This window comes from Ctenocephalides felis, unplaced genomic scaffold (genome assembly GCF_003426905.1).
Source record: "Ctenocephalides felis isolate EL2017-DRISC unplaced genomic scaffold, ASM342690v1 CF-g0.4_SCAFFOLD_00845, whole genome shotgun sequence".
NCBI classification, from domain to species: Eukaryota; Metazoa; Arthropoda; class Insecta; order Siphonaptera; family Pulicidae; genus Ctenocephalides; species Ctenocephalides felis.
In genome coordinates, this window is record NW_020536999.1 from 45,756,360 (window position 1) to 45,784,163 (window position 27,804).

The window sequence follows — 27,804 nt, forward strand, 5'->3', positions numbered from 1 at the left end:
ATTTTTATATTCACCTAAAGATTTCTATAAACCATTCTATGAATGGTTAGTAAAGCAACCACATTCCAAAATTCAAGTACAGCCGAACGAAGTTTGATTTGTTAATTAGTGTTTTTGTGCACATTGATTGGATTGAAAAGAACGGTAAGTCTCTTGCATTTTTACTCACTGTAATTTTCAAAAAATCATCCCAAAAGTATTGTGTAACCCAGTGAAAATTTACTCCATAATCAGTGTTGACAAACAGTGTTCTTTATCTGAAGTGTTCTTCTTTGGATGTGCCAACATGGATATTTGGTTACGTGCAGAATGTTCATTTCATTTTCGTTATGTGTCAGTTATGGCCTATGAGTGTCAAACAGATCTCGTTTCAAAAGAATCGGAATATTGGTTTAAATATCGTCCTAGATTCAGGCTAACACGTGGATAAGCGCATTTGCGCCCAGTTTACAAAATAACAAGCGTGAAAAATCTCGAGCCAAATTATAATCAACTACAGAATGATACTATTTATGGAAACAAAAAAAAACTTGTCAATAATAATTTTAATTATAAATATTGAAAAATCTGGAAAAAATCATAATTTATCTGATATAGTCAACATATCTTAATTCGTTTTCCACAAGATATAGTAAATGCAAAATTTATTATAGATTATATTATTTCTTCATGTTATATTAATTATATTTCAATAGTCAGTAATAAACACTAATTAAACATTTGCAAAATAAAATTGCATAAAAAATATCATTTTGAACTATGAGTCGGAAGATTTAATTTTTAAGGATGTTCTTATTTTCACTAATTACAAAAAAATAATTTATTTCGTTGAATATAAGACATAAGAGATTTTTTGTTTTAAAGTTGAGTATTTTTTTCTATTCTTTATCTTATTTTTTATTCTATATCAATATAATACTTTTCTATATTAACTTGAAACAATAATGTTGTTGAAGATATAATAAAAATTAAAGGTGTAATATATTATATTTCATTTTTTACAAAACTATTTTGCAGAACCAAATTTATTACTTCTTTGATTCTCATATATTGCATTAAACTAACTTAAATATATATAGTGAAAATAATTATTTTCACTCATTACAAAGAATTAATTTATTTTGTTAATTTTTTATGAAAAGAACATATTTTTGTATCACTTTAGACACCAAAGCTTTTTTGTTTTAAAGTTGAGTATATTTTTTCTATTCTTCATTCTATGTTTTATTTTATTTCAATATTATACGTATTCATATCAAGTTGTTGCATTAATATTATTGAAGGTATAATAAAAATTAAAGGTGTAATATATTATATTTTGCAGAACCATTTTAGAAAAATTTATTACTTTTCTGATTCCCATATATTGTACTAAAATATCAACTTATTTTCACTCATAACAAAGAATTAATTTATTTCATTGATTTTTCATGAAAAGAACATATTTTTGAATTACTTTAGACATGAGAGCTTTTTTGTTTCAAAGTTGAATATATTTTCTCTATTCTTTATTCAATTTTTTCTTCTATTTCAATATTATACGTATTCATATTAAGTTGTAGCAATAATATTATTGAAGATGTAATAAAAATTAAAGCTGTAATATATTATATTTTTCAGGACCATTTTTTACAAATTTATTACTTCTCTGATACCCATATATTGCATTAAAATATTACATTAAATGCATAAAATATTATATTAAATATAAATATATTAAATATTTCATTTCAACAACACTTTACTATTTTATGTTTTGTGTTCAATTCCACGTTAATAATTGAAATTGATGATCTTTATTCGTTAAATAAGATTTTTTTCGGTTTTAATATATTCTTTGGATTTATTACTTAGGCATTTAAACAATCTCATGTATAATTTATTATTATCACTCAATTTTTAAGTAATACTCTTTTAAAGATCACATAGATGTCTATTTAAATTTTTATTTTTAAATTTTGTCATTATCATTTCATTTTATTTTAAACAATATACGGCCAATTCTATTATAGATATTTTAATGTAGAGGAATATATTATGTTGATGAATTATTTTGCTATTGTCAAGAGGTAACATTTCTTTTTTTGTAAATTGTTAATTATTTGAAATTTAACATACATCATACTCAAAGTAACTGTTGTCAGCTTAAATTATTCTTGAATAATCAAATAATTGACTTTTTTCTAATCGGGTTTTAATAATATTTTACAAATAAAAATTTTATATAATTTATATATTTGTATATTAATTTAAAATGATCTAGCAATCCTCAATTTACCTTGAAACTATTTGATCTTGGAACAACATTTCTGCTACTAAAATTAAATATTTCTAATATTACTTCCGTCTAGAGTGCAGTCAATTTATTTATTTATTTAATACTATTTATAAAAACATAAATACGAAATTGAAGTAAATTTATTAAAAGTACATTAAACGTTCTGTTTGGTTTATTCGAATCGTTATTTAAGTTTTGTTGATTCTTGCATTTAAAATTTAAAGTTTTGGATATGTGCCCAATCATATAATATCATACTATGTATAAGATTAACCGATTTTATGAGTCTATCTATTGCACAAACATATTAAATGTATTAAATCTATTTTAAAACTATAGACTGTAAAGCAAAAGCAAATTGTTGCTACGAAGGAAATAATTCGATTTTTAAGGAAAAGTTTAAGTATTTTACTCATATACCTCAAAGAACAAAAATCGACCCATGTAGTAGATGCATTTAAGTCATATATGTAGCTCTAAATATCTACAGAACATATATTTTAGTGCACAGCTAAAACCTATTACAAATAATTCTAAATGCATTTCCGGATACTAGAATTGCAACGAATATTTAATTCTTTTTATCGTACCACCTAAAACGATCCAACATACTTGAAATTAAATTTTTTAAATAGATATTAAATTTTGTGTATGAATTTATGTCTCATCTTAAATTTTAGAAAATAATTCTAAATTTAATAGAGTTTTATGAACATCTTTGATTTATTTCTATTTTAAATTTGTAGTGACGTAAATATCGTTACCTCGCAATCAAGAATAGTTTTGTAATAACTCATATTAATGTCAGCAAAAAACACTTTACTATTTTGTATTTCATATTTGTGTTAATAATTGAAATTGATGATTGTTATTCAATAAAAATTTTTTCGAATAACATTTGTTATAACTTTTGACAATTTTCCACAGTACACTGACACAGTTATTCTCAAATATCGAATAATTGTTACTAATCAATATGAGATTACCCAATAAAAATATCATACAAGAAAAAAAATGCTTCTTACAATTATTCAAATTTGCGAATCCACTATCATTTCTCTCTGAAAAATTATTTTTTGTATAACTTGAACTGTTTTATTTTAACAATTTTATCGGAGACAAAATTTATAGGATTCAAATTATAGGATTTAACTTTACAATATTTTTACGTTACCAGTAAAATATTTTTATTTTTATTTATAGTCATTTTAATTTATCCAAGATACATAAAAGGAATTCACTTGTTTTTTTCTTGTTTCCATATAATTACAATCTGCCTGGTAAGGCATTCAGTAATTTTGGTGACAAATGTGATAATATAAGATTTTAAAATGCTACCCTGTGGTAGTCATTTTAGGGTTGAAAATGGATGAATTAATAGAACAGTAATTACTTTACATCATATGTTATTTTTTAAATTTAGAGTAGGTTCTTTTAAGTCTTTTGGATATATTTGATGAGAACAAGTCTTTGGAGAGTTGGTTCGGATGATCCTCTAGTTTGGTTTTGTGAATTTATTTGGTTAATTTATTTTTTGTAATAGATATATTTGAAATATTTAATTATATTTCTATATCATAATCTTTTTTCAAATTCACGAGTTTTTACGTCGTTTATGTAATTTCTCTCAATTTTGGCACGGTGTTTTTATTTGGATTGGAAGCAAATACCGAGACGAATTGTGCATGCGAATTGAAACAAAATTGTGAATACGAGTGGCGTCAAACATTTCTTAATATATTGTGGTAATAATATAGAAACAAATTTAGAATTTCTTTATAGTTGTTTACTAGTGTTTTTAATGATCACAAAATTATCAACGTTAATAATTTTTAATATAAAATACAGGTATACTTTGTATAATTTGTAAAACTATACATTCAAATTAAATTAGAATCAAAAAAGTGAAAAAGCAATAGTTTATTGGATAATATACAGAAATATAAAAAATATTGATTAAATACATTTTCATTTTCAAAAAAATGAAAAAAACTTGTTTTTCCACCAGTTTACAAACATTTTACGAATTCTAATTATCGTATGTGTTTATAATTTGAATATATTTTCACGTAATATAATACTGTACGTTATCGGTTTTTCTTTGTTTTAAAGATTTTTGTTTCATTTATAAATTTTAATGGATATTTTTTTTCCAATTTTTAAAAAAAAGTTCAAGTCTCTTTGAGATATAAAATCCTAAATGTATATTGAAATTCTAACGATTAAATATTAAATTTATAAATATATAATTCTATCCATGGTAAAAATAATCGCCAAAAAAACTATAACATCGTGCGCTAAAGGTAGTATCAGTAAAAGTTGTAAGCACTATTAGGTTAAATTATATTTCAGAAAGTATATTGTAGAGAAAGTATAGTAAATTTTCTATAAATACTTTTTATTAATTTATATTTTGAATGCATCATTCATTAAATCTAAATATATGGTAATATATTATGTAGTATCAGGAAGAGTTGTAGTAACATCAGCAGCATCAATGCACTACCAGATCAGATTAAATTTTAATCAATAATATAAATTTTTACTAAATATTTTTTTATTAATTTATATTTTGCAATGCATTATTCATTAAATCTGAAATAGTTTAATATATTATGTAGTATCATCAGTAAGAGTTGTAGTAACATATCAGCTCAGCATAGATGCACTACTGGATCAGATCATATTTTACTAATACATACAATATTAAAAATGTACTAAATATTTTTGTTAATTAATATTTTGAATGCATTTTTTCTAAATCTAAATAAATGTTATGCAAACCTTAATATTTAATATAGTACAGCAGTACTCTTTCAAACTGACTCTAAATTTTATTGAAATATGCATGAAGATTGTTCTATTGCTTCACTAAATGTTTGGCTAATTAAATATTTATAATTCTCAAAAATATATAGTCAAATTGATTATTCTCAAAAATGACATGATAACAGAAACGTTGATGTTAAAATTTTAAAATCATTCCAATTTTTTTGAGAGTAGAGTAATTTTTAAGACGAGTATAAGAATGGATTAGTGGGGCGCATGGCATCTAGCCTTAAGGCTATTATTATTTTTTTAAAAACGATTAACATTTTTGAAAAAAATTTACTTCAAAAAAATTAGATTTTTGAGAAAATTTTTGAGGAATTTGACAAAAAATTACTTTTTTTTATTTATCTTGACATATTTTGGAAATTCTGAACTTTTTTTCAAAGCAATCGTACTGCTTTAACTGCATAGAGACAAAATGTCAAAGCGCGTAAGCGCCGCGTTGCAAACAAAAATGCAAACAAAAATTATACTTATTGTTAAAATCTCTGTAAAGTATCTGATAATTTGATGTGCATATGTCTAACGATCATTTTTGACCGCCAAATGGCATTTTTTTTTTACTTTTTTCATTTTCGCTAGACCTGCCTTTATGAAAATTTGATCAGTTCTTCATCTTGTCGATACAAGTAAAATGTTTTTTGAATTATTAAAATCGGACGCTCCGTTTTCTTAAAAACTGAGTTACCGTTTTTGGCACTTTTTGCCCCGTATCTTCGGAACGGCTAGACCTGCCTTTGCCAAAAACTAATCAGCACGTCTCCTTATCAATATGAATCGAATGTTTTTAGAATTATTTCCGAAATCGTCGACGAAAATTTGTATCCGCACAAACACACACGCACACACACATACATCCATTTTTTCTAAGGTATGCCAAAATGTTCAGAAACCTTTGAAACGTAAAGATATATAAGTTAATAAAGTTAATAAAGTTCAATACACGCTTGCAAAAGTCCTAGATGATTTTGTGAACACGCTTTAAAATTGATGAATGATTTAAAAGACATGCAGCATTGTTTTGGCGGTAGGATTAGATTTGAGGTAATTAATCAGACGTGGCCGATACCGAATCTTAAAATCACAAATTTTGTTATAAATGCATCAGCCAGTGGCGTCCAGGCCCGCATTACCCCGTTCGACAAGGCGAGGGTTTAGTGGTCTAAAATTAGCCGCGCGCTCCTGAATTTCGGTTGTGCCATCGTTTGCTTATCCTTGCCAAATAATTAGGAAAGTCGCTTCGCTCTTTTCTGATGTGTTGCTAAAAGTGTCCGCTCTGGCGGGGTACCTACCGGTTGCGCGGGCACCCAGTTCTTTGGCAGCCCGTACCATTGGCGGGATTAGTTTGTGATTTTAGTTTGAACGGTTTAGTTCTTGTTGCTACTTACGTTGCTATTGGTGGACAAATCGACATAATACGAGTAAGTTTTTGCAATAATAATAAAAATACAAAGTAAATTCAAAATATTATTAATAATATTTTTAATTTTGCTGAAAATTGTTTTTCAAATATTTGGAATTTTGTCTGGATTTGTGTTGCGGATTGTGAACTACAATAAAGGAAAGTTAAAACACACGTGAAACTACAAACAAATATTACAAACAACGTTTGGTATAAAATATTGTGCATAAATTATTATTAAATATAAATTGGCAAAATAAAATAAATATTTCAATCCGGTATTGCATAATCATAAAGTAGATTCTGCTGGCTTAGTTTAAAAATACCGCACGCCTTCTTATACGCGATGCCAACAAAAAATTATGATCATAGACCAATAGCAAAATTCCACATATGAATTCATAAAGCGCGCCGAATTTCAAAATAAATTTCTTTGATGTTCGGCTTTTGATTTACGTTTTCAACCAATGAATTTTTATTTTATTTATTAAGCCTTTGGAGAGATTTTTACCTATTCACAATATAAATACTAAATATTTCTTTATGATTTTATTTGCAGTATCATAAATTTCTTTTTCTAATGTTGGCTATAGTAGTATGAGATCGCAGTTCGTGCGTCGGTCTATTCTTCGGTTCGGTAGCGTTGCCAGGCATTTCAGTTCACTGTTGTCATTGGCTAGTGAGATTCAGAATATCTAAATGTGTAGAATCAGACAATGACGTATAAAATTACACAAAAAGAATTTATTTTATGATATTCATTTATCGAAATCGCTAGTTTCTATTTTAGATTATAAGATAATATTCTTGGTGTTAATTATTGCAATTAGTGTTAACCTGCATGTGTACACGTAGATAACGTAAGTTCAGTGATTTTAGTGAAAAGTTGAGTGTATGAAACCGTTATTTTTTGCAACGTAATTGGAAATAATGTTCTTTTCGAGTTAAATTTACTTGAAAGCTCAGTAAATAAATAATAAATAGCAGGACTATTTATAATTATCTCGTGTGTAGATGCCGGATATATTGCATTTCATGTGGATTAGATATTAATTATATGTACGTTGTCTTGTTGCACAACAGTTTTGTCGTTTAGGTAAAAAAAAATAATGAAATATATCATATTCCATCAATCCAATTATTTATAATGCCGGAAATTATACATTTCATGTTCGTGGTTTTTATTAATTCAATTAAACTTGTGCCACATTTTGGGTTATGCTTGGTTAGAATCATCTGCAGTCCCTAACTTTATACATAACCAAACATAAATCAATTACAGATTATATATTTCACAGCATTTATTTTAACTCAATCAGGCTTATATTTAATATAAATATACCACTCGATATCCCTTCTAGATAACCTAAAATACAAATTCATCTCTCAAGCATTTTATAAACTATCGGTGGAATAAATATTTTATTCAAGCTTCTCATATTATATTCTATTTCAGCCGCCAAGAGCGTAAGAAGCAATCATGGAGGACGCACATGCGAAATCCGTGGACGAAGTCTTAGGATATTTCAGTACAGATCCTGAAAGGGGATTGTCTACTGATCAAATTAAAAGGAATCAAGCTAAATATGGACCTAATGGTGAGATTTTACGAATGCTTATTTACCACAGTTTTAGTATCTTATTAAGAACTAATCGAAGGTTGTTTTAAAATGTATTTGACGGTTGTTGTAAAATGTATTTAAGGTTAATTTTGCTTTCGTGAGTATATAAGTTAAAGAGGTATTAGTATTCGGTACAATTGTTATTGTACAGGCTATTATAGCGATATTAATTTTCTATTTACAAACATTACATTATTGAAAATGTTGATAATGTAAAACCAATAGTATTGGATAACCTATTTTTTTCTGAGACTCTTTCAAACCTTACGTTAATTACATCTCGTAATGAACAAATTAAATTGGTAATAATATACTCATTCATATTGCAAAATAGTAATAGGAAATAATTTATTAGTTCTATTAGTTCAATATTACTATCAGAAAACATTAAACATCATTAATTGTTGCAGATTAGTGCATGTGAATTGAAATCTCAATTAAACTTCATTCAGATTAAAGTTCTCTTTACTTTAGTAATTTGCCACACTTGGGAAATGTTATTCATAACAACTTCTGATATAGCATAGTTTTACTTTTAGATTTTCTCTGATCTGAGTAATAGGAAATAATCTATTAGTTCTATTAGTTCAATATTACTATCAGAAAATATTCAACATCATTAATTGTTGCAGATTAGTGCATGTGAATTGAAATCTCAATTAAACTTCGTTCAGATTAAAGTTCTCTTTACTTTAGTAATTTGCCACACTTGGAAAATGTTATTTATAACAACTTCTGATATAGCATAGTTTTACTTTTAGATTTTCTGTGATCAGATTGTTTGCGTTTATAATTCAAGACTTGAGACTTCCTGAAGCTCATTTACCTTTTTACATTTTATCTTCAAAATTTTAGTTTCATTATTGAAATTCTTACATTTTTATTGTCTATCCTGCATTATGGATAACGTTTAGAAATGATTTTAAGTTGTTGTTTGTTATTCGTTCTCTTTCATAGTGCCAACTAATCTTGCATTACGGTATTTTTTATAGTTTTAATTTAATGTATTTTTCTTAGTTATGGTAATCATTGAACTAGACCTTGAAGTAGCATTAGTTTTATATACATTAGATATTTTATGAGAATATAATCTTTTAATAAACCAAAGTTTATAACTGGACCTTAACGGATTGATTCATGATCAATCTCAGTGAGTTTGAAATAAGTAAGGGCTATCACAAGTTTGTGAGACAAATTTCTTCTGTGAACAGTAAATGATACCTGTAGCCTCTTATTGTTTCAATAATGTGTTGGTTTGAGTTCTCATCTTTTTCTACATTAGTTTGGAAGTATATTACTCTTCTACTCAACTGTTTTCAGAGTACATGTCTTCATTGTATCTATGTCAATCTTATTTCAAATCGTGTTCATTTCGGGTTCTTGTGCGGTTTGGCGCACCACGTGCTGCTGCTCGTTTTGTAATAACAAACAATAGAACGATATCGCATTAGCATTGACGTCATAATGTGCGGCCAGCGAGGTTTTGCGGACACTCGCACATTCTTTCTAGAATTTACTTTGACTTTTGGCTTGGTTTTGAGACTTCACAAGATGATCAAAATTTGGCAGGATTTTCTGTGAGCTCAGGAATGTAGGAAATTGAATTGTTTGCCATGTGGATATTCGTAGACCCAAAAGAAAATGCAATAATCTTAATAAACCTTAAAGTGTAATCACACTTTTTAAAATACTTATTTGCTAATCTTTTGCATTGTACATTTGTAAGATTTTTCCTAATTATGATATTTTTAATTTATTTGAGAATGCCAAAATGTTTTAATATATTTGCTAAACATTAGACGATTTTTTTCTAATTGTTAAATACCAGTTTAGTGAATTTTAGGAGTAACTAGACCTGCTCCTAGAACAACTAGCAGATGATATAGCTAAATCCAATTTGGAACCTGAACATATTTTGTCATTTTTTCGTCCATGTTTCCGGGCGCACGGATTAACCAATTTGAATAGTTCAAAAAACATTGGATTTCTATTGATAGGGATGTGTGCTGATTAGTTTTTGGCAATGGAAGGTCCAGTCATTTCGACGATACAGAGTTAAATGTGCAAAAATGGCAGTTTTTGAGAGAACTAAGCGTCCGATTTGAATGATTCAAAGAACTTTCTGCTTGTTTTAACAAAATAATTGCTTTTGAAAAAAAAAAATTGTTTCAATTTTTTATGAAATTTTTTTTTCTGATTTTTTTGTATATCGAAAATATATCAGGTTTTAATTTTAATTCTTTATTTCGTTCCACAAGCAATATTTTCTAAATCAATGATTGATCAGTCCATTCAATCAATTTGGATCGACAGACGATTTCTAAGTAGTCTTTAGCAATAATCATATTAGTTACATGATGTAATAGACTCTCGCAAATCTTCAAATCTTCTGGTTTGAATACTAATGCAAAATTAAAATTTTGATTCGGATTTGCATGTCATTCAATTCGCCTTTTTGATATATTATTTTGGCACACTTTCAAATCGATTAAATCAATCATTTCTAGAGTCTACGAAAATCATTTATAGTATGATTTGAAAAATATTTATTTTCGCGGAAAAGCTTACGAGTTGTGTTATAACGTGGAAGATATTTGATACCAAATTGCATTTGACGAATTGTACTAGCGTTTTATGTACAGATGTTTTTGCTGTAATCTTTTTGTTGCATTTTATTTTTTATATATTAAGCATTATTACTCTTGTGATTAAACATTTATTTGACCTTTATTTATGCAAATTTTTTGTTTCTATTCATATATACTACACATACGTATTCCATGGCGCTGTTGCCGAGTATATCCATATTTGTTTTGCGCATGAAGTTTAACATATCGAATGAAGATTTCATGAAGGGATAAAAGACTTATCGAAACTTGAAATGTGCAGATTTTTTAACCAATAATATATTTTTACTCGTGCATAGGAAGAGGCATTTGATTTCATCATATTATTATATATAAGAAAATGCAATAATCTTAATATATCTTAACGTGTAATCACACTTCTTGAAATATTTATTCGTTAATCTTTTGCATTATACATTTGTAAGATTTCTCCTAATTATGACATTTTTAATTTATTTGAGAATGCCAAATTGTTTTAATATATTTGCTAAACATGACTCACAAGACGTCTACACACTTGATTATATTTACAAACTTTAATGAAGATGGTTTACATACTTTACAATAACATTATCAAGCTAGTCAAAATCTTCATACAAAAGTGTATAAGTTTAAGAATGCTTTGGAAATTGTACTGAAGGCAAGGTTTTATCCAAGTTTTCAACTAGTTAGTCTTATCTTAATACATTTTGAGCATACCTGTACGATGCTTTTTGTTTACTTAAGTTGATTAGGTGTAAACATGAAATAATTATCTGGCGGTTCATGTAACATGAAAATGTTTAGAAAATGTGGTTCGATGCTTAATTTCGAAAAACGAGAAACATTGTAATATTTTATGTTGTAAGTGTTTTGGTAAACTTTTCGGGACAGATCGGTAGGCCACGTTGCAAAATATTTTAAACAAAATTTAAACTTGTTTCTTTAATTTAATTAGTTTAATTGTATTTTATACCGAATGCAAGCGATTATATGGTTTTCAGACTTATACAGAATTTCATAAACTTTTTTCTTGCATAAGTGGCATTTAATGAAAATAACCATTTTTTTTTTATCAAACTAGCTATAAAATGATTCATGCTTTGCATTAAAACGTAAAAATGATCGCGAAGTTAGCGATTTGCGCTTTATGGAAAAAGTGTAAAACTATGAAATATCATAAAATACAGTAGAACAATGCATGAGATAAAATTAATTGTCGCAAATAAAATTATTTTAATGTCACCATGCATTTTCTCGATGTTGATTTTCCATTTTACATGCGTCATAAAATCTTTTATTTTAATTGTTTGAATTTTAAACGCATATGAATGTAATAACAGCCGTAACTTTGGGGCGGTCCTGTTTACAGACGTCAATGTTAGACAATAATATTTGTTAAATATTAATTATTTTAAATCTGATTATTTAATTAAATAGGAAACATGTTTCTTTGGAATTCAATAACGTTTTGATTCAGCATGATTACACGACTAAATATTTTTTAATTAAGTTCAAATGCTGTAAATGTAAATGACATTCTACATTTATAAATATTTGTATAATAATTTTCCCACGATTTGTATTGCCAACGGGATTATATTTAATTGTGTATTTTATTATATTTACGCCAAATATTTGTTTATAATTATTCACTTTTTTGAATATATCATGAAAATGATTAACAAAAATTTAATTCCACTGTCTAGACACCATCCATGTAATTAAAAAAAATCTGGATTTTGTACGTTATTATTTTTTCTTTGTTCTAGATAGATAATACTTATATTGAAATAAATGGTTATCAGCATTTAATTACCTTGCAATAAACTTTGTTATGAGATTTTACTAGCTTAATTGATTTTCTTTGTTGCCTTTTGCATATTTGGAAAGTGATCTTAAATGAAAAATTGCATATTTAGAGCAATAATTTTTAATAGCAGGTGGTAATTCAATTTTCTGAAGAGAATTTAAATCAATTACATTTGGCCAATTATTTTTAAATCGCTAGATCATACACTGTATGCTATAACTGGTTAGTAATGTCGCTCTCTTAAAATAAATCACAAGATCTACATAATTCTAAGCCAGTGGGGAATTGGCCAGAAAGACCATCCTGCGCTATCGATCAAATTTGAAAGAAGTCAAAACTTTGGTCTTCCATATCCGATCGTTTACCAAATTTATCATTTCATGTGTTACTATTTTGGTTTCAAGGCCATTTCGTTAAACTAAAAATAATTTGTCGGATTGCATTTTCGTTTGTCAGTGCATGAGAAATGAGCACCATATGTTCTATCACCATCGTTAGAAGTTTGTTTCGTTTGTTGATGAGAAATATTTTAGTATACTGGATTGGCATGTTGTTTATTCTGGACGAATGTCGATTAAGTCTCATGGAAAACAAATTGATTTCCTCAATCTGGGTTTATCAATGTTTTTGTATTATAATAAGATTTTATGCATTATGGTATCCAAAAGCCGAATTACATAGGCACTTCTATATTCTTCTGATCTCATTTCAAATACGTACATTTTATAGTTTTTAGCTTTCGTAATTGTCCTTTTGATTGTTTTGAATTTTAAAGCCAGGTCTCTGTAAAATATCTTGCTGCTTTTATTAATAATATTCAAATTTTTCTTCACAATAATTTCTTCTTTTTTTCTAATTTTTATTTTATATATATTGTATTATATTATATTATGCTTATTTTAAGTGAAGAGTTCATTGTTATTCAACGATGGTTTATACAAAATTTTAGAGACAATGTTCATTGCTCATTTTGGTCATAGAGAGGCTATGAATTTCATTTTGTATTCACTGAACACGAAATTTGTATCTTCTTTATTAGTGTTTATTTATGCGAACCAGTTCGTTAATTAGTTAATTAAATATCATAAAACTGTTGTATGCAGAGCTATAAAGAATGCAGATGAAAATATTGATTTCTATTTATTACGCTTCTATGAGCATAAGCTAATCATACAATTACCATGTGAAATCTAATAAAGAGTATATAGTTTTGACTCGATTTCTTTATCAAAGTCCAGTTTGCAATAGAACTAAAATCTGCCTTTAATTGCTTTTTGTTCAGTCGATGACTATCTCTTTGACTCACAAATTATCATAATATTTAAAGTAAATTGTTATAAATACATTAGCTACTTCATTTAGATAAATCGATCTAATTCCAAGAATTAAACCCAATATCGAAAATAGAATTAATTTGTATATAATAGCCTATTCGCACAGAATTACTATTTTAAATGCTTAGTAAATTTGAGCAAAATGTATTTCATGTAATTCTAAACATTTTTACAGATGGTACCGTTCTATATTTAAATTTATATTTTTATCATTGTTTTTTCTATTGTATTTTTTTTTTCAGATTAACCGATTTTATCTTAGGTCTTTTCTTGAACAAGTTATCACAGATTTTATTGTTGTTTTAATTGCTAATGTGAATTTTTTATAATATTAATATTATTATTTAGCAACCTTCGATTTTGAGAGATGAATATGTTTGCATGTTGAATTGTATGTTCAATTAAGAGTTAAGAACTTAGATTTGATTTATTCTTATTTATATGATTGAATTTATAATGTATATTAATTTATTTTTTTCTTTATTTCAGAACTTCCAACGGAAGAGGGTAAGTTTCAATCTAGAGGCAGCTCTTTATTATAATTACCTTTTACTTCTACTGATTGCATAAAGCAATTACCTACAAAATTTACCGAGTTTGTTAGCTTTTAATTTGTATTGTCGTTAAAGGATAATTAAATTCAATGTCATGATTTTGATAATTTTGATTTTATTGTAAAATGATTGACTTAGATAATCATTAATTCGACCAAGCGCTTGTATAGCGTGTTGCGAGCTTTGGGTTGACGACCTTTTAGAATCGTGCGAAAATGTATGCAGTTTACTATATTTATACATATGCATGTCATATGCATATTTGTATATATATATATATATATATATATATATCCATATCCATAAATAAATTCATAGTTCTCGTCGCGTTCACATAGATCCGCCTAAATGTAAATCCCATATGCTTACTCGTCTTTATTTCCTTTTCCTTGTACTGCTTCGTATATGCCAAAATGTAATGAATATCTTGCTTATTTTATTATATAAAAGTGTTATAATATGCGATGTAATTTTATCTTTGCTATGTCTGTTTTTTCGCCAGAACTTTTGTTTGCGAATTTCTCAATGTTTTTAGACGCCATATGACTTAACAATCTCTCATTTGTAATATTATGCAATGCTTCAGATTCATTTTTTATTTTAGTTACTGAATGAAGACTCCTATTTAATCGACTCTCAATTCAATCTACGCTTTATCGATTTTTGAATATTTAATTATCATCACTTAACTATATTTTTAATATTTTTTCATCAAGTTCGTCGTAATAGGGAAATCATTAACTTAATGCATACGTTTGTTGAACTAGAATGATTAACCCATATCTAAAGCCATTGTGTCGTCGAATAATTTATTTCTATCATTTTTGTATCAAATGCGGGTTTCCAAGTATCTGTCATATCAGCACAATTTAATACGTGTTAATAAGTCATATGTCGAGTTCTATATTGTATTTATTCAATGTTGCCCACTCTACGTGTCTATACAACGAAGCACGCAATGCACTTGAATTACATTCATAATTAATCACCCATTACTTGTTTTCACACATTAAATATTTACACCAAGCGGTTTACCTTCTTTGTAATTGTAATTGATTTTACATTAATATTGGTTACATGTTTTTTTTTTTATTTAACGTTTTTGGATTTCCATGAATTGTCATTTACTGGTCTCAATTCATAATTTTTAAACTGGAACAGTTTTAAAAAAATCTGAAAAAGAACTACTTACAGGTATTCCTGAATCCAAAAATTATTTCATTTATATTTCACACCTTATGAAACAAAATTGTATAAAAGTGTTAAGTCATTTTAATATATAGGTCTTTACAAACCTTTCTATTCTAAATTAAGGGAAATCCATTATTTCTTTTATTATCTATCATGCTTCTATTAATATTCTATCTGACTATAATACATGCAATAGGAATGTATGTCTGGTTTGTCTGTTCATTTAAATTTATTTTTGTAATCAAAAATATACTAGTGGGTTTTACAAAGGAAACATATAATGTATAAGCTTCTATTTGCCAGCTGATGCAACTGTAATATATTAAAATGCAAGATTTATATATTCGTCGGCATGCTACGTCTAACTTTGAAATATGATTTAATTTAATTTACCGCGTTGATGGTTTTATTTCTAGACACTTACATAAAACAGATTATATCAAGTTTCATGCCAAGACACCTGTTGATTCATTAATGTTTCAAGAAATGTTTTAAGTCGATTTTAAAATTTAGAATGAGCGAGAATTTGCTGATTCATGTTTCACTAGAGACAAAGGATGTACAATATTATTATCAGAAGTATCATCTCACGCGATGATAAGAAGTGAAATCGGTATGTTCTAGTTCCGATCTCTCTCATAAAAGCATATTTTTACGATGATGCAATATTTTATCTATACATACAAAGCCTTTTTTTGTTTTAATTGATCTGGTGGCGTGTTTGATTATTTGTGACGTGTTATTATTACATTTGATGACGCACTACTTTTAATTTCGGTTAACTTTTTTAACAAATTTCGAATGGTAACATTTATAGCTGTTACCATTACGCATTCAATGCCAATTACATTTAAGGGGCACAACTAGTGTAACCGCCTAAAAAAAGGTGATTTTTGGGAATTTATATTAACAAAAATACTTTATCAATCATTTCAAAATTTTAAGAATATATTTACACATGTTTTAAGAATACATAGTAAAATTTTTGAAGAAAAAAATTAAATATTTTTTAAGTTATCGTCGATCTCCAACGGCGCGAAAAAAAGACCCTACACTGCTGCAGTGATTCCGGCCTTCTACGTGGATGAAATTTAAAAATTAAAAATTCTCATTAAACTAGATAATATTGTCTGTAAAATGAACTACGATAAAAAAATAATCAAAAAATGACAAAATGGCGGACTTTTTAAAAAAAAGTCGAATTTTACCCAAAATTTTGGTCCTTTTTGGACTGCCAAAATTCGATTTTTGATCCGATCAAAAAATCGATAGTTCATTTTACGGAGAACTATATATAGAACATGTGAAAAAATGATAGTGATCGGATTATTTGTTTTTGAGTAATCGCTGCAGCAAATTCGGAAAATGCCGTTTCGAGAAAAACGCGTTTAAAGATAAAATGATCGTTATACTCAGTGGCGTCGGAACCGTGTGGGCTGTGTGGGCTTGAGCCCACCCATGAATTTTGATGGGGGGGCTCAGCCCACCCATCAATTTCAAAAAATTATATGGGCTAATATCTCAAAAAAAACGAGACCACTGGCTGCCTATATGAAAAAAAAAACGAGCCCACCCATCAAAAATTTGGTTCCGACGCCACTGGTTATACTATATACTATATGTATACTCTTTAAATGGCTGTAACTCAAAAACTATTTAAGATACCAATTCAAAATTTTGGTATGTTATTTTTAAAGGTATAACCTATCGAAACATGGAAAAATTGAAAATTCGATTTTTTGAAAATTTCACACTAGTTGTGCCCCTTAACACTGAAATATTGTCTTGAATTGATCGATTAATTTTGACCAATTATTTTGTTCTTTCCCAATCATATTAATAATACTATTATTTCACGTCAAACTCAAAATTATAATTGCTAATTTATAACAGTTACCTTTCAATACCTATCAATTTTAGATGTAATTGAAATAAAATTCCGTGAATACTACAGAGCAAGGAAAACACCGTTTAGTTATATATTAAGAGCCAGCCAGCTGTGCAAATTTCTCTGAAAAGAGAGGGGTGTGGATTTCACAAAAAGATATCACGTCTATTGTGTATTTATTTTTCAACAGAATTGAGAAATAAATCCAAAATTTGCCAATGTTTTTTCCAAAATTATTACGATTTTTTGTAGGTATTCAAGAATTACGTGATATTGGTTGGGGAATGGGGTTAATTTTAAATATCCAGAGGAGGGGTCCAAAAATCCTTGCAAATCCATTGCGTCACTTGAAACATGTAGATTTACCGGTTACAATTTTTCACAGAACATCCTTCTAAATTACGTTGCTCATTTAACATTGTTCTTTCTCTTCACATACAAAACAATTCGTAAACATTCCTGATTTCCAATTCAGTTTCGTTATCTTAATGCAATTCGCTCGCGCACTTGCCTGCCCATAGCTTAGCAAAGCGATCAACTCTAGCCGGGTGATTACCGTTTGCAAGTGATTGACGTCACTTGGTACCAGTACCCAGGGTACACGTGTTCGTGAACGTGACGTCATTCATTTCATCGGCAGTTTAGTCAGAGATGACCTCGTCGTCACGCTTTACTCATCATTGAAACATCATACAGAAGAAGAATCTTTACATTAGATGAAATTGGTGAACTGATTAGCAATGAATTGATACATAGTTTCATTAACATACTCCCTCGATTATAGAGCATATTGCATAAATAAATGTCTTTGCGACGACGAATATCAATGAAACCGTATAAATAACTAGAGATTAATGTTAGTCAAAATAACTACTAAGTATGATCAAAAAACTTACATTTTTACCAAAAAACACACACACATATATATATATATATATATATTAGAGATGGTAACTCACTCCGGAGTTATCACTCGGATACAACTCCTCCCTCGGAGTGAATCCGATTGGAGTTCTTTCACAGGATTTGTCATATCCGACTTCCTTAAACTGCTATTAAATCTGTACGAGGCATTTAGTGTTTTTGTCGTTTTTAATATGGGAAGGAAGCGGTCACTTTCTTGTCTCGCAGGCAGTTTTATGACCTTTTTTAGGTATAAAAGTCAAAATAAATACCATTGTGTATTTTCCAGAAATGTTGTTTTAAAATGTTACTTTAAAGATACAGAACAATGAAATTGTATTCAAGTGTGAATAGGTCAAATGTATAATTTATTGAATAGTAAAAGGTCATATTTTTAACTACGACAATCCTTGGCCGTAAATGACGGCAATCAGGAATATAAACACCGAAAAATATACGAAACGAAATACATTTATTTAATCTTGTTTTTCCATAGCCTGAAATAACAACGCTTTAGAGTACAAAATTCATCAGTGATATCATTAGCATTTAAGCAGTAAAAAATATTCAGTATTATATTATTACTTTTACACAATTATATAATTCGAACTACGCGATATAATATTAATTTTCAAATGGAAATAGCAGAAGGAAAATTTTGAAAGCATAGGTATTATGTTTTTCTTTTATTACAAAGTTTACTACATAATTTTTATATAAAATTAATCCAAAAATTCAATTATTTTCTCATCAAAAGGAAATCATTAAATTAAATTTGATTCTCAAGTTTTGCGTTTTTACTTTGGTCAACACTGCTAAAAATACGAGTCACTGAGTCGATCATCTGGTCGCCAGAAAAATTTTACAATCCGTTATTTATTCGTGAATTTTTTAGAAAAATTATTTTATTGATAATTATTCATAAATTTTTATTTCAAATAATTAATGGGATTTGACAAATCCTTAGATACATAAACAGCGTACTATAGAACACATTTGTTTCGAGTATTTCGGTTTCAAAATTGTCGGAGTCGTGGAGTTGTTTAGCGGATATAACTCCACCATAAAGCGGAGTCAAATCCGAGTCGATCCAGCTTCGGATATAATAAGCCCATATCTAATATATATATATTTATATATATATATATATATATATATATATATATATATATAAAATATATCGTATACAAAATATATATTGTATATCAAAATCATGATATGGAGGGGGGATGGTCGTATCCTATTTTATATATTTAATACTCATAAGGAAATCTTCATATCCTATTACAAATCATATATTATCAAAATCATGATACGGGAATCATCATATCCTATATTCGATCGAAGTGTTGATTTACAAAGAATTATGTTGAAAAAATTCTAATTAATAGATTAAATATTCCTTATACTCTTTATAATGCTTCTTTTTATATTTAGAATAATATAAATATGTATAAAATTTTAAAATTTGAATCATTGTGCTTTATTTATGACGGAACAAAATATGATATAAAAATATTACATGTACATATTATTTTTTCTAATTGTAATGTGTTCACTCTTATATCAACTTCTTAATTACTTCTCTTTTTTGTAAACCTATCTTAACATAGCACAGCTCTTGAATTTTATTTCTTAAACATGTCGCTCAAAATAACTCTAAGATATGCAATTTTCTTTGTTTCTGCCAGTATTTTATTCTATATACAAACATATGTAGAAATCTTAACACTTATGCTATCATTTAGGTTTAACATGTGATATGCAACACGTTACTTACGCTGGCTTGTTTACATGTTCTGTGCACCTTATCTATTTTTAATCTTTAAGTTTTTCTCGGATGTATACTAGATTTTTAATGTAGTTTTCCACGCTCTACTGTCGCATTTCTTAATGGGATATTAAGGTGTTCGACAGAAATTGTTGGAGATAAATGTTTAGCTTTATGTGCAAATATGTAGATTTTTCGAATCACATTATATTTTGAAATTTATGATTTGAAAAGACTATAAAAATGTAGATATTTTGAAACTTTAGAATATTACAAAATTAAACATTAATAGACTAAAACAAAGATTTTAGAATTTATTTTATCAAACGTATTGTGTTTTTAAAAATTTACTATTAAATAAAATCAAATACTTTTCTTGTTATAAACCACGTCTAGCTTCTAAGTAGATTATAATCAATTAATCTTTTGCGTTAATGTGAAAGTTTTTGTGATATATCACATTACTTATCTTTATCAAAGTTTAACTTTATCAAATGTTCCCACGCCAATGTTTCTTATCTTTATCTGGATAATGATTATTATTTTTCGTTACAGGTAAATCCATCTGGCAATTAGTACTTGAACAATTCGATGATCTTCTAGTTAAAATTTTACTGTTAGCTGCTATTATATCTTTCGTAAGTAAATTGTTATTTTAAATTCAAGCAAAGGAAAAGTACATATTTTTAACCGAAGATTCATAGATGTTTTATTAATTATTACTTCGTGTTGATTACTTATGCATTTGATTGTTTGTGCATTATTATTTTTCTTTGTGATGTACATAATCATTTTTTATTATTTTATAGTTATAAAATTAAATATCAGAACCAACAAAAAAAAGCAATTATTGTACGACTATCATAAATCGTTTTTAAAATAAACTGGAAAGCAGAAGATTTATGAAGGTCGGTCGCGCGAATATAACGACCAAAGCAGGATTGAATAATTGGCAAACATGTCGCATCTGTTGGATAACACTTATTTATCTGGTACTAATTGTGACCCTGTTAAAAATCTTTTTCGAACTCGATGTGCATCAGTACTTCCGTAAACAAACTTTTGGCACTGCATTCTGAATTGTTTGGCTCATTAGTGTCGCATAATTCTGAGTGTCTAAATTATATAAGATGTATTCGTTCTCAATGTCAAATTCAAAATATAAAAAGTTTGTTGTAGAATTATATTCAAGTCAGCTTTTATAAAATATCTAATTTTTAAGCAATCTATTTGAGGAAAGTGTTTGTGGTCTCCTAATTTGTGCCTACAATTTGTAATCTGGCACTGATGTTTTGCTCTGGTTTCTATTTTTATTCACATGTTTACGCTCTATTCGCTATACGCGATGTCCTACGTTTGCAAGACTTTTTAAACGGCGTGAAATCGCGGCGTTAATTTAGCTTATCTAGAAAATATTTCTTCAATATTTTATAGTTACATAATGTGCGTTATTAGATAATTTGTGAGTTCTTCAAACATCCTAAAATATTATACTAAATTATGAGAGCTTCATTAATTAATCATTTTTTCTTACAGGTTCTCGCCCTTTTTGAAGAGCACGAAGATTCTTTCACTGCCTTCGTTGAACCTTTCGTCATTTTACTGATTTTAATCGCTAACGCTATTGTCGGTGTTTGGCAGGTAAGAACTTCGATCATCAAAATCTGATGATCTCAACAAAGATCTGAAGTATTTATTATTAATCTACTATTACAGGAAAGAAACGCTGAATCGGCTATTGAAGCTCTTAAGGAATATGAACCAGAAATGGGAAAAGTCGTCCGTGGCGATAAGGCCGGTGTACAAAAAGTACGCGCGAAGGAAATCGTTCCCGGAGACATCGTTGAAGTATCCGTCGGAGACAAAATTCCCGCCGACATCCGTCTCATAAAAATTTTCTCCACGACAATTCGTATCGATCAATCTATTTTGACTGGTGAATCAGTCTCTGTAATAAAACACACCGATCCCATCCCAGACCCACGGGCGGTCAATCAGGACAAAAAGAATATTTTGTTTTCTGGCACAAACGTAGCTGCTGGAAAAGCTCGTGGTATTGTTATCGGCACTGGCTTGAACACTGCTATTGGTAAAATTCGTACTGAAATGTCAGAAACTGAAGAAATCAAGACCCCACTTCAGCAAAAGCTTGATGAATTTGGTGAACAATTGTCTAAAGTAATCACCGTTATTTGCATTGCCGTGTGGGCTATTAATATTGGACATTTCAATGACCCTGCTCACGGAGGTTCATGGATCAAGGGTGCCGTCTACTACTTCAAAATCGCAGTTGCTCTCGCTGTAGCCGCCATTCCAGAAGGTTTACCTGCTGTCATCACAACTTGTTTGGCCTTAGGTACCCGTCGTATGGCCAAGAAAAATGCTATCGTACGTTCTTTGCCTTCAGTAGAAACCTTGGGTTGCACATCAGTAATTTGCTCTGATAAGACTGGTACTTTGACCACTAATCAGATGTCTGTATCTCGTATGTTTGTCTTTGACAAAATTGAAGGTAGCGATAGCAGTTTCACTGAATTCGAAATCACTGGATCCACTTATGAACCAATTGGTGATGTATACTTGAAAGGTGCTAAAGTTAAGGCCAGCGAATTTGACACCCTGCATGAATTAGGAACAATCTGTATCATGTGCAATGATTCCGCTATTGATTTCAACGAATTCAAACAAGCTTTCGAAAAAGTCGGTGAAGCTACCGAAACCGCCTTGATTGTATTGGCTGAAAAAATGAATCCATTCAATGTTTCTAAACAAGGACTAGACCGTCGTTCTGCTGCCATCGCCGTCCGCCAGGAAATTGAAACCAAATGGAAAAAAGAGTTCACTCTCGAATTCTCTCGCGATCGTAAATCTATGTCTTCCTATTGTACTCCACTGAAAGCTTCTCGTCTAGGTACTGGACCTAAATTATTCTGTAAGGGTGCCCCAGAAGGTGTATTGGAACGTTGCACACACGCTCGTGTAGGAACCACCAAGGTACCACTGAATGCAACTCTTAAGAACCGCATTCTTGACTTGACTCGTCAATACGGTACTGGACGTGATACTCTTCGTTGCTTGGCTTTGGCTACCGCTGATAACCCAATGAAACCAGAAGATATGGATCTTGGAGACTCCACTAAATTCTACACCTATGAAGTGAATCTAACCTTTGTTGGAGTCGTCGGTATGTTGGATCCCCCACGTAAAGAAGTATTTGATTCCATTGTTCGCTGCCGCGCTGCCGGTATCCGCGTAATTGTTATCACTGGTGACAACAAGGCTACCGCCGAAGCTATTTGCAGACGTATTGGTGTGTTTACAGAAGATGAGGATACAACCGGAAAATCATACTCTGGACGTGAATTCGATGATCTACCAATTTCCGAACAGAGGAATGCTTGTGCTCATGCTCGCCTGTTCTCACGTGTGGAACCCGCTCACAAATCAAAGATTGTAGAATATTTGCAGAGCATGAACGAAATTTCTGCTATGGTATAATCAATTAATAAAACATTGTAATTTTATTCAAATATTTATGTACTTAATGTTTTCTTCATAGACTGGTGATGGTGTAAATGACGCTCCTGCCTTAAAGAAAGCCGAAATTGGTATTGCCATGGGCTCTGGTACTGCTGTAGCTAAATCTGCTTCTGAAATGGTGTTAGCTGATGATAACTTCTCTTCTATTGTCGCTGCTGTTGAAGAAGGTCGCGCTATTTATAACAACATGAAACAATTCATCCGATACTTGATTTCTTCCAACGTTGGTGAGGTTAGTATTTAAATTCAAAAAAATGTATTAAAAAATAACTTGTTACTTTTTACTATTTCTATTAACCTTTTTAATTGCTTAGGTTGTTTCAATCTTCTTGACTGCGGCTCTTGGTCTTCCTGAAGCTTTAATCCCTGTACAATTGTTGTGGGTCAACTTGGTCACTGATGGTTTACCAGCTACTGCCTTAGGTTTCAACCCACCGGACTTGGACATTATGGACAAACCACCACGTAAAGCTGATGAAGGTCTTATCTCTGGATGGTTGTTCTTCAGGTATAATTATTGATACAACTGTTAATTATTAGTTTTTTTCAATACAACTGTTTAATTATTTAATTATGTAAATATTTTTTATGAAATACCATTTTCATTTCAGATACATGGCTATTGGAGGGTATGTAGGTGCTGCCACTGTTGGAGCTGCCAGTTGGTGGTTCATGTATTCTCCATATGGTCCACAAATGAGCTACTGGCAACTTGTATGTGATATTTATGACGTAACAATTTATGATTAATTGGAATAACACGTATTATGTTTATTTCTAGACTCATCACTTGCAATGTCTTGGTGGTGGTGACGAATTTAAGGGAGTCGATTGTGGTATTTTCACTGATCCTCATCCAATGACCATGGCTTTGTCTGTACTTGTAACAATTGAGATGTTAAACGCAATGAACAGGTAAACTTAAGATTTTTTCTGTAATATGCACAAAATATATAATACAGATTTATAATATGAAATTATTGTAGTTTGTCTGAAAATCAATCTCTTCTTGCTATGCCCCCATGGCAAAACATGTGGTTGGTAGGATCCATGGCTCTCTCCTTCACTCTTCACTTCGTCATTTTACATGTAGAAGTTTTATCAGTAAGTAAAATAACACAACTTAATTTTTTTTATTTTTTTGAAGTTTCTGAATACTAGTTCATGAGATTTCAGTCGCTTTAAGTTAGATTCTCACTGATCAATGTCATTTTATTGTGCAGGCTGTTTTCCAAGTAACTCCATTGTCTCCTGATGAATGGATCACTGTGATGAAATTCTCTATTCCTGTTATATTGCTTGATGAAGTACTGAAGTTTGTTGCGCGAAAGATCACTGATGGTGAGAGCATCTTCTATAAATGCCATTGGCTAGTTCTAACATGGGCCATTTGGTTTGGTTTGTTGATTTATGGTCCAATTTAAATACGACTTACCAGTCCCTGCTAACCAAGCACCCAATTGTCACCACTTTCTGTAGTGTGCAGTGATTATAACTGGACTACATATGAGTGCAGAATCCTCCTCAATTAACAGTTAATTTGATGGTGAACTTACCTGACCCATGAGGTACAGGCAATGAGTGAAATACTAATATAAAAAGTTTACAGCATAATTCTGCATTGTGTTATTACGTGATGTATTTTCCATCATAAACTGTTTGTATAAATTAACTTAATTAATAATTTTTGATAACATAAATATAAATATATGTATATGTATATATATATATATATATATATATATATATATATATATAATTTGAATATAGAATTTAACAAGGGTTACGAGTGTGCAACATGTTATAAAATATGTATGACTGTATAAAACATTTTTTAAGCATTTACAATTATGAGGTGACAAATCTACTTATATAATTAGGTAATATTAGTAAAACTTAAAAACATCAAGCCCACAATGGGAAAATCTAAGTTTATATTTATTATGTTCTTTTAGTTAAACGCTCAGTGATCGTTTTTCTATGTGCAATAAGTTTGAGCTCTATATTAATACTACACTAGATATTTTCTTAATCTGCTAGTTTTTAAAGTAAATATTATACTGTGACTTCTCATATTTCTGCTGTTCGGGTTGGATTTGTTTATTTAATCAACTTAGCATATAATATATCCAAAAACCATATATTGAATACGCTTATTTTTTTTTATCATTTTATCAACTTAAAATTGCTATATGAATGTCATACCTGCATCTATTATTCAAAGCTAGCACAGATTCCTAAGCTCATACTTATAAGTAGTAAATTTTTAATTTATGAATATATAATTGTAAATATATTTTTTCAACAGTAAAGTGATGTTTTTAATTTTCAATTTAATGTATACAAATATTTTAAAATTATTTTTGATTTTTACTAATTGTGATATATTAAATATGTAATTTAATATACATTTCTATTAAAACTTACGATTTTGAGGCATTTTATAATGGAAGATGTGTGCCGTCACAAATTACTATTGTAAAGCATATTTGTAATATATAAGCAAGGATTAGTCTTAATTTGTTTTTTGTGAGCACTTTAACTAACTATTCAGTAGCAACTCATGCTGAGAACTATGAAGCTGGTGTTGTTTCAGTTTGAATTAATGGCATGAAATATGTAAGTATCAATTTTTTTGCATTTATTTTGTAGCTTTTTTTTTATAACTAATTCTAATGAATATCAAATCATATATTGTGAAAATTATTCATATATTTTTTCTCTTATAATAGTGGCCGAACCAGTAGTAGTATCCCATTAAATGGGAGGAAATCATGTGTGCATCAACACCCCTTCACACATATCACAATGAATGCAGATCCAACACAATTCCAATCTGTTGGAATATACACCCACCCTGAGTAACATGGAAAATTGGCAAAGATTCAAAATTAAAATCAATCCATTTCAAAATTATTATTATACATATGACAGCAAATGTAAACTAAATCAAGTTACATCCCAAATTAAAAGCAATAATGTGTTTTTAAATCAGCTGGTCCTGATATTAAAATCACATTTTTCCTTTCATATTCAATAGCATGTATAAATTAATTATGATACAAAAATTCCTTATTTTAATTAAACATCACGCATGAGTTTTTTTTTATCAAACATTCAATTATTGAAATGTTACGAACTAAACTGACAATTTTATTTTAGTGGGAGAAGAAGTCGACAAAACAAAGTGGTAAACTTTCAACAAGGAATACATTACCAACAAAATTATAAAAGTCATGAATAAATTAATATGTAAATATTATGATAAGGATTATATACATTTGATTTCTTTTTGTAAATAAAGATTAGGGATTTAAATTGTACACTATTGTTTATATGTATATAAGAATAATAATATATGCATATGCAATTGTGTGTTAGGTTTACTTTACTCTGTTTAGTAAACTACCACACATAACAATAATTTGTACAATTTGTAACTTTATCAACTTTTTACAACATTTATTGTAAGTTGTAACAAACACTTCATTTATCCGTAAGGATAATGTGAATTAAATCATAATTCGTTTTAGTATTATAAGTCCGTGCTATTGTTAGTTAATTATCGATAGGATTTTTGTGTTATTCATTTGAGGAAAAATAGGCGGAGGCTGATATCATCAAATTGCTGTGTTGCCTTCAAGGATTTACCAACTTATAATAAATAATAGAAGTCCAAATCATTTATTAATTAAGAATGCGTCATCTTGTCAATTTGATTACTCTGTGATAAGAGTAACGAGTAAAAGTTACATATACAATTAAACAGTACTGTAATATGCGATTACTTATTTTTCTTTATTTATACAAAGTAAAATAAGTTTTAGACTATGATTACATATTGTATATTTTAATTTTATCTGTAAATATCTTACAATAAAAGATAACAAACGATTTACTTTGTTTCTTATTATTTACTTTTTATACTTTTTTTTTATAGATGATCTGTTGGCTAAAAAGATATTGTTTTTGCAAATATTTTGTCGTTTTTATCTACAGATAATCATAATTTAATTACCATTCATATAGATGAAAGAAGAGTATATAATTTAGAGCTTACACTATATTAA

At 28.8% G+C, this 27,804-nt stretch overlaps 1 protein-coding gene across 7 annotated transcripts; it reads left to right on the plus strand.

Annotated features, from left to right (window-relative positions):
- On the plus strand, positions 1 to 27,066 carry LOC113370072 (calcium-transporting ATPase sarcoplasmic/endoplasmic reticulum type). Of its 7 annotated transcripts, none has more exons than XM_026610772.1 (13): positions 6,433 to 6,531; positions 7,969 to 8,110; positions 14,377 to 14,394; positions 20,750 to 20,832; positions 21,731 to 21,835; positions 21,911 to 23,686; positions 23,754 to 23,966; positions 24,049 to 24,242; positions 24,346 to 24,448; positions 24,516 to 24,649; positions 24,721 to 24,838; positions 24,958 to 25,075; positions 26,897 to 27,066. In XM_026610772.1, exons 2-13 carry the CDS (start codon positions 7,993 to 7,995, stop codon positions 26,926 to 26,928), a joined length of 3,012 nt encoding a protein of 1,003 aa, XP_026466557.1. In that variant the 5' UTR covers positions 6,433 to 6,531; positions 7,969 to 7,992; the 3' UTR covers positions 26,929 to 27,066. The 7 variants fall into 7 exon arrangements, with proteins under 7 accessions (XP_026466542.1, XP_026466557.1, XP_026466564.1 ...); XM_026610779.1 differs by lacking the exon at positions 26,897 to 27,066 and adding an exon at positions 26,467 to 26,876; XM_026610757.1 differs by lacking the exons at positions 6,433 to 6,531; positions 26,897 to 27,066 and adding an exon at positions 1 to 144 and having other exon boundaries at positions 24,958 to 25,406.
- The last annotated feature ends 738 nt before the right edge of the window (positions 27,067 to 27,804 follow it).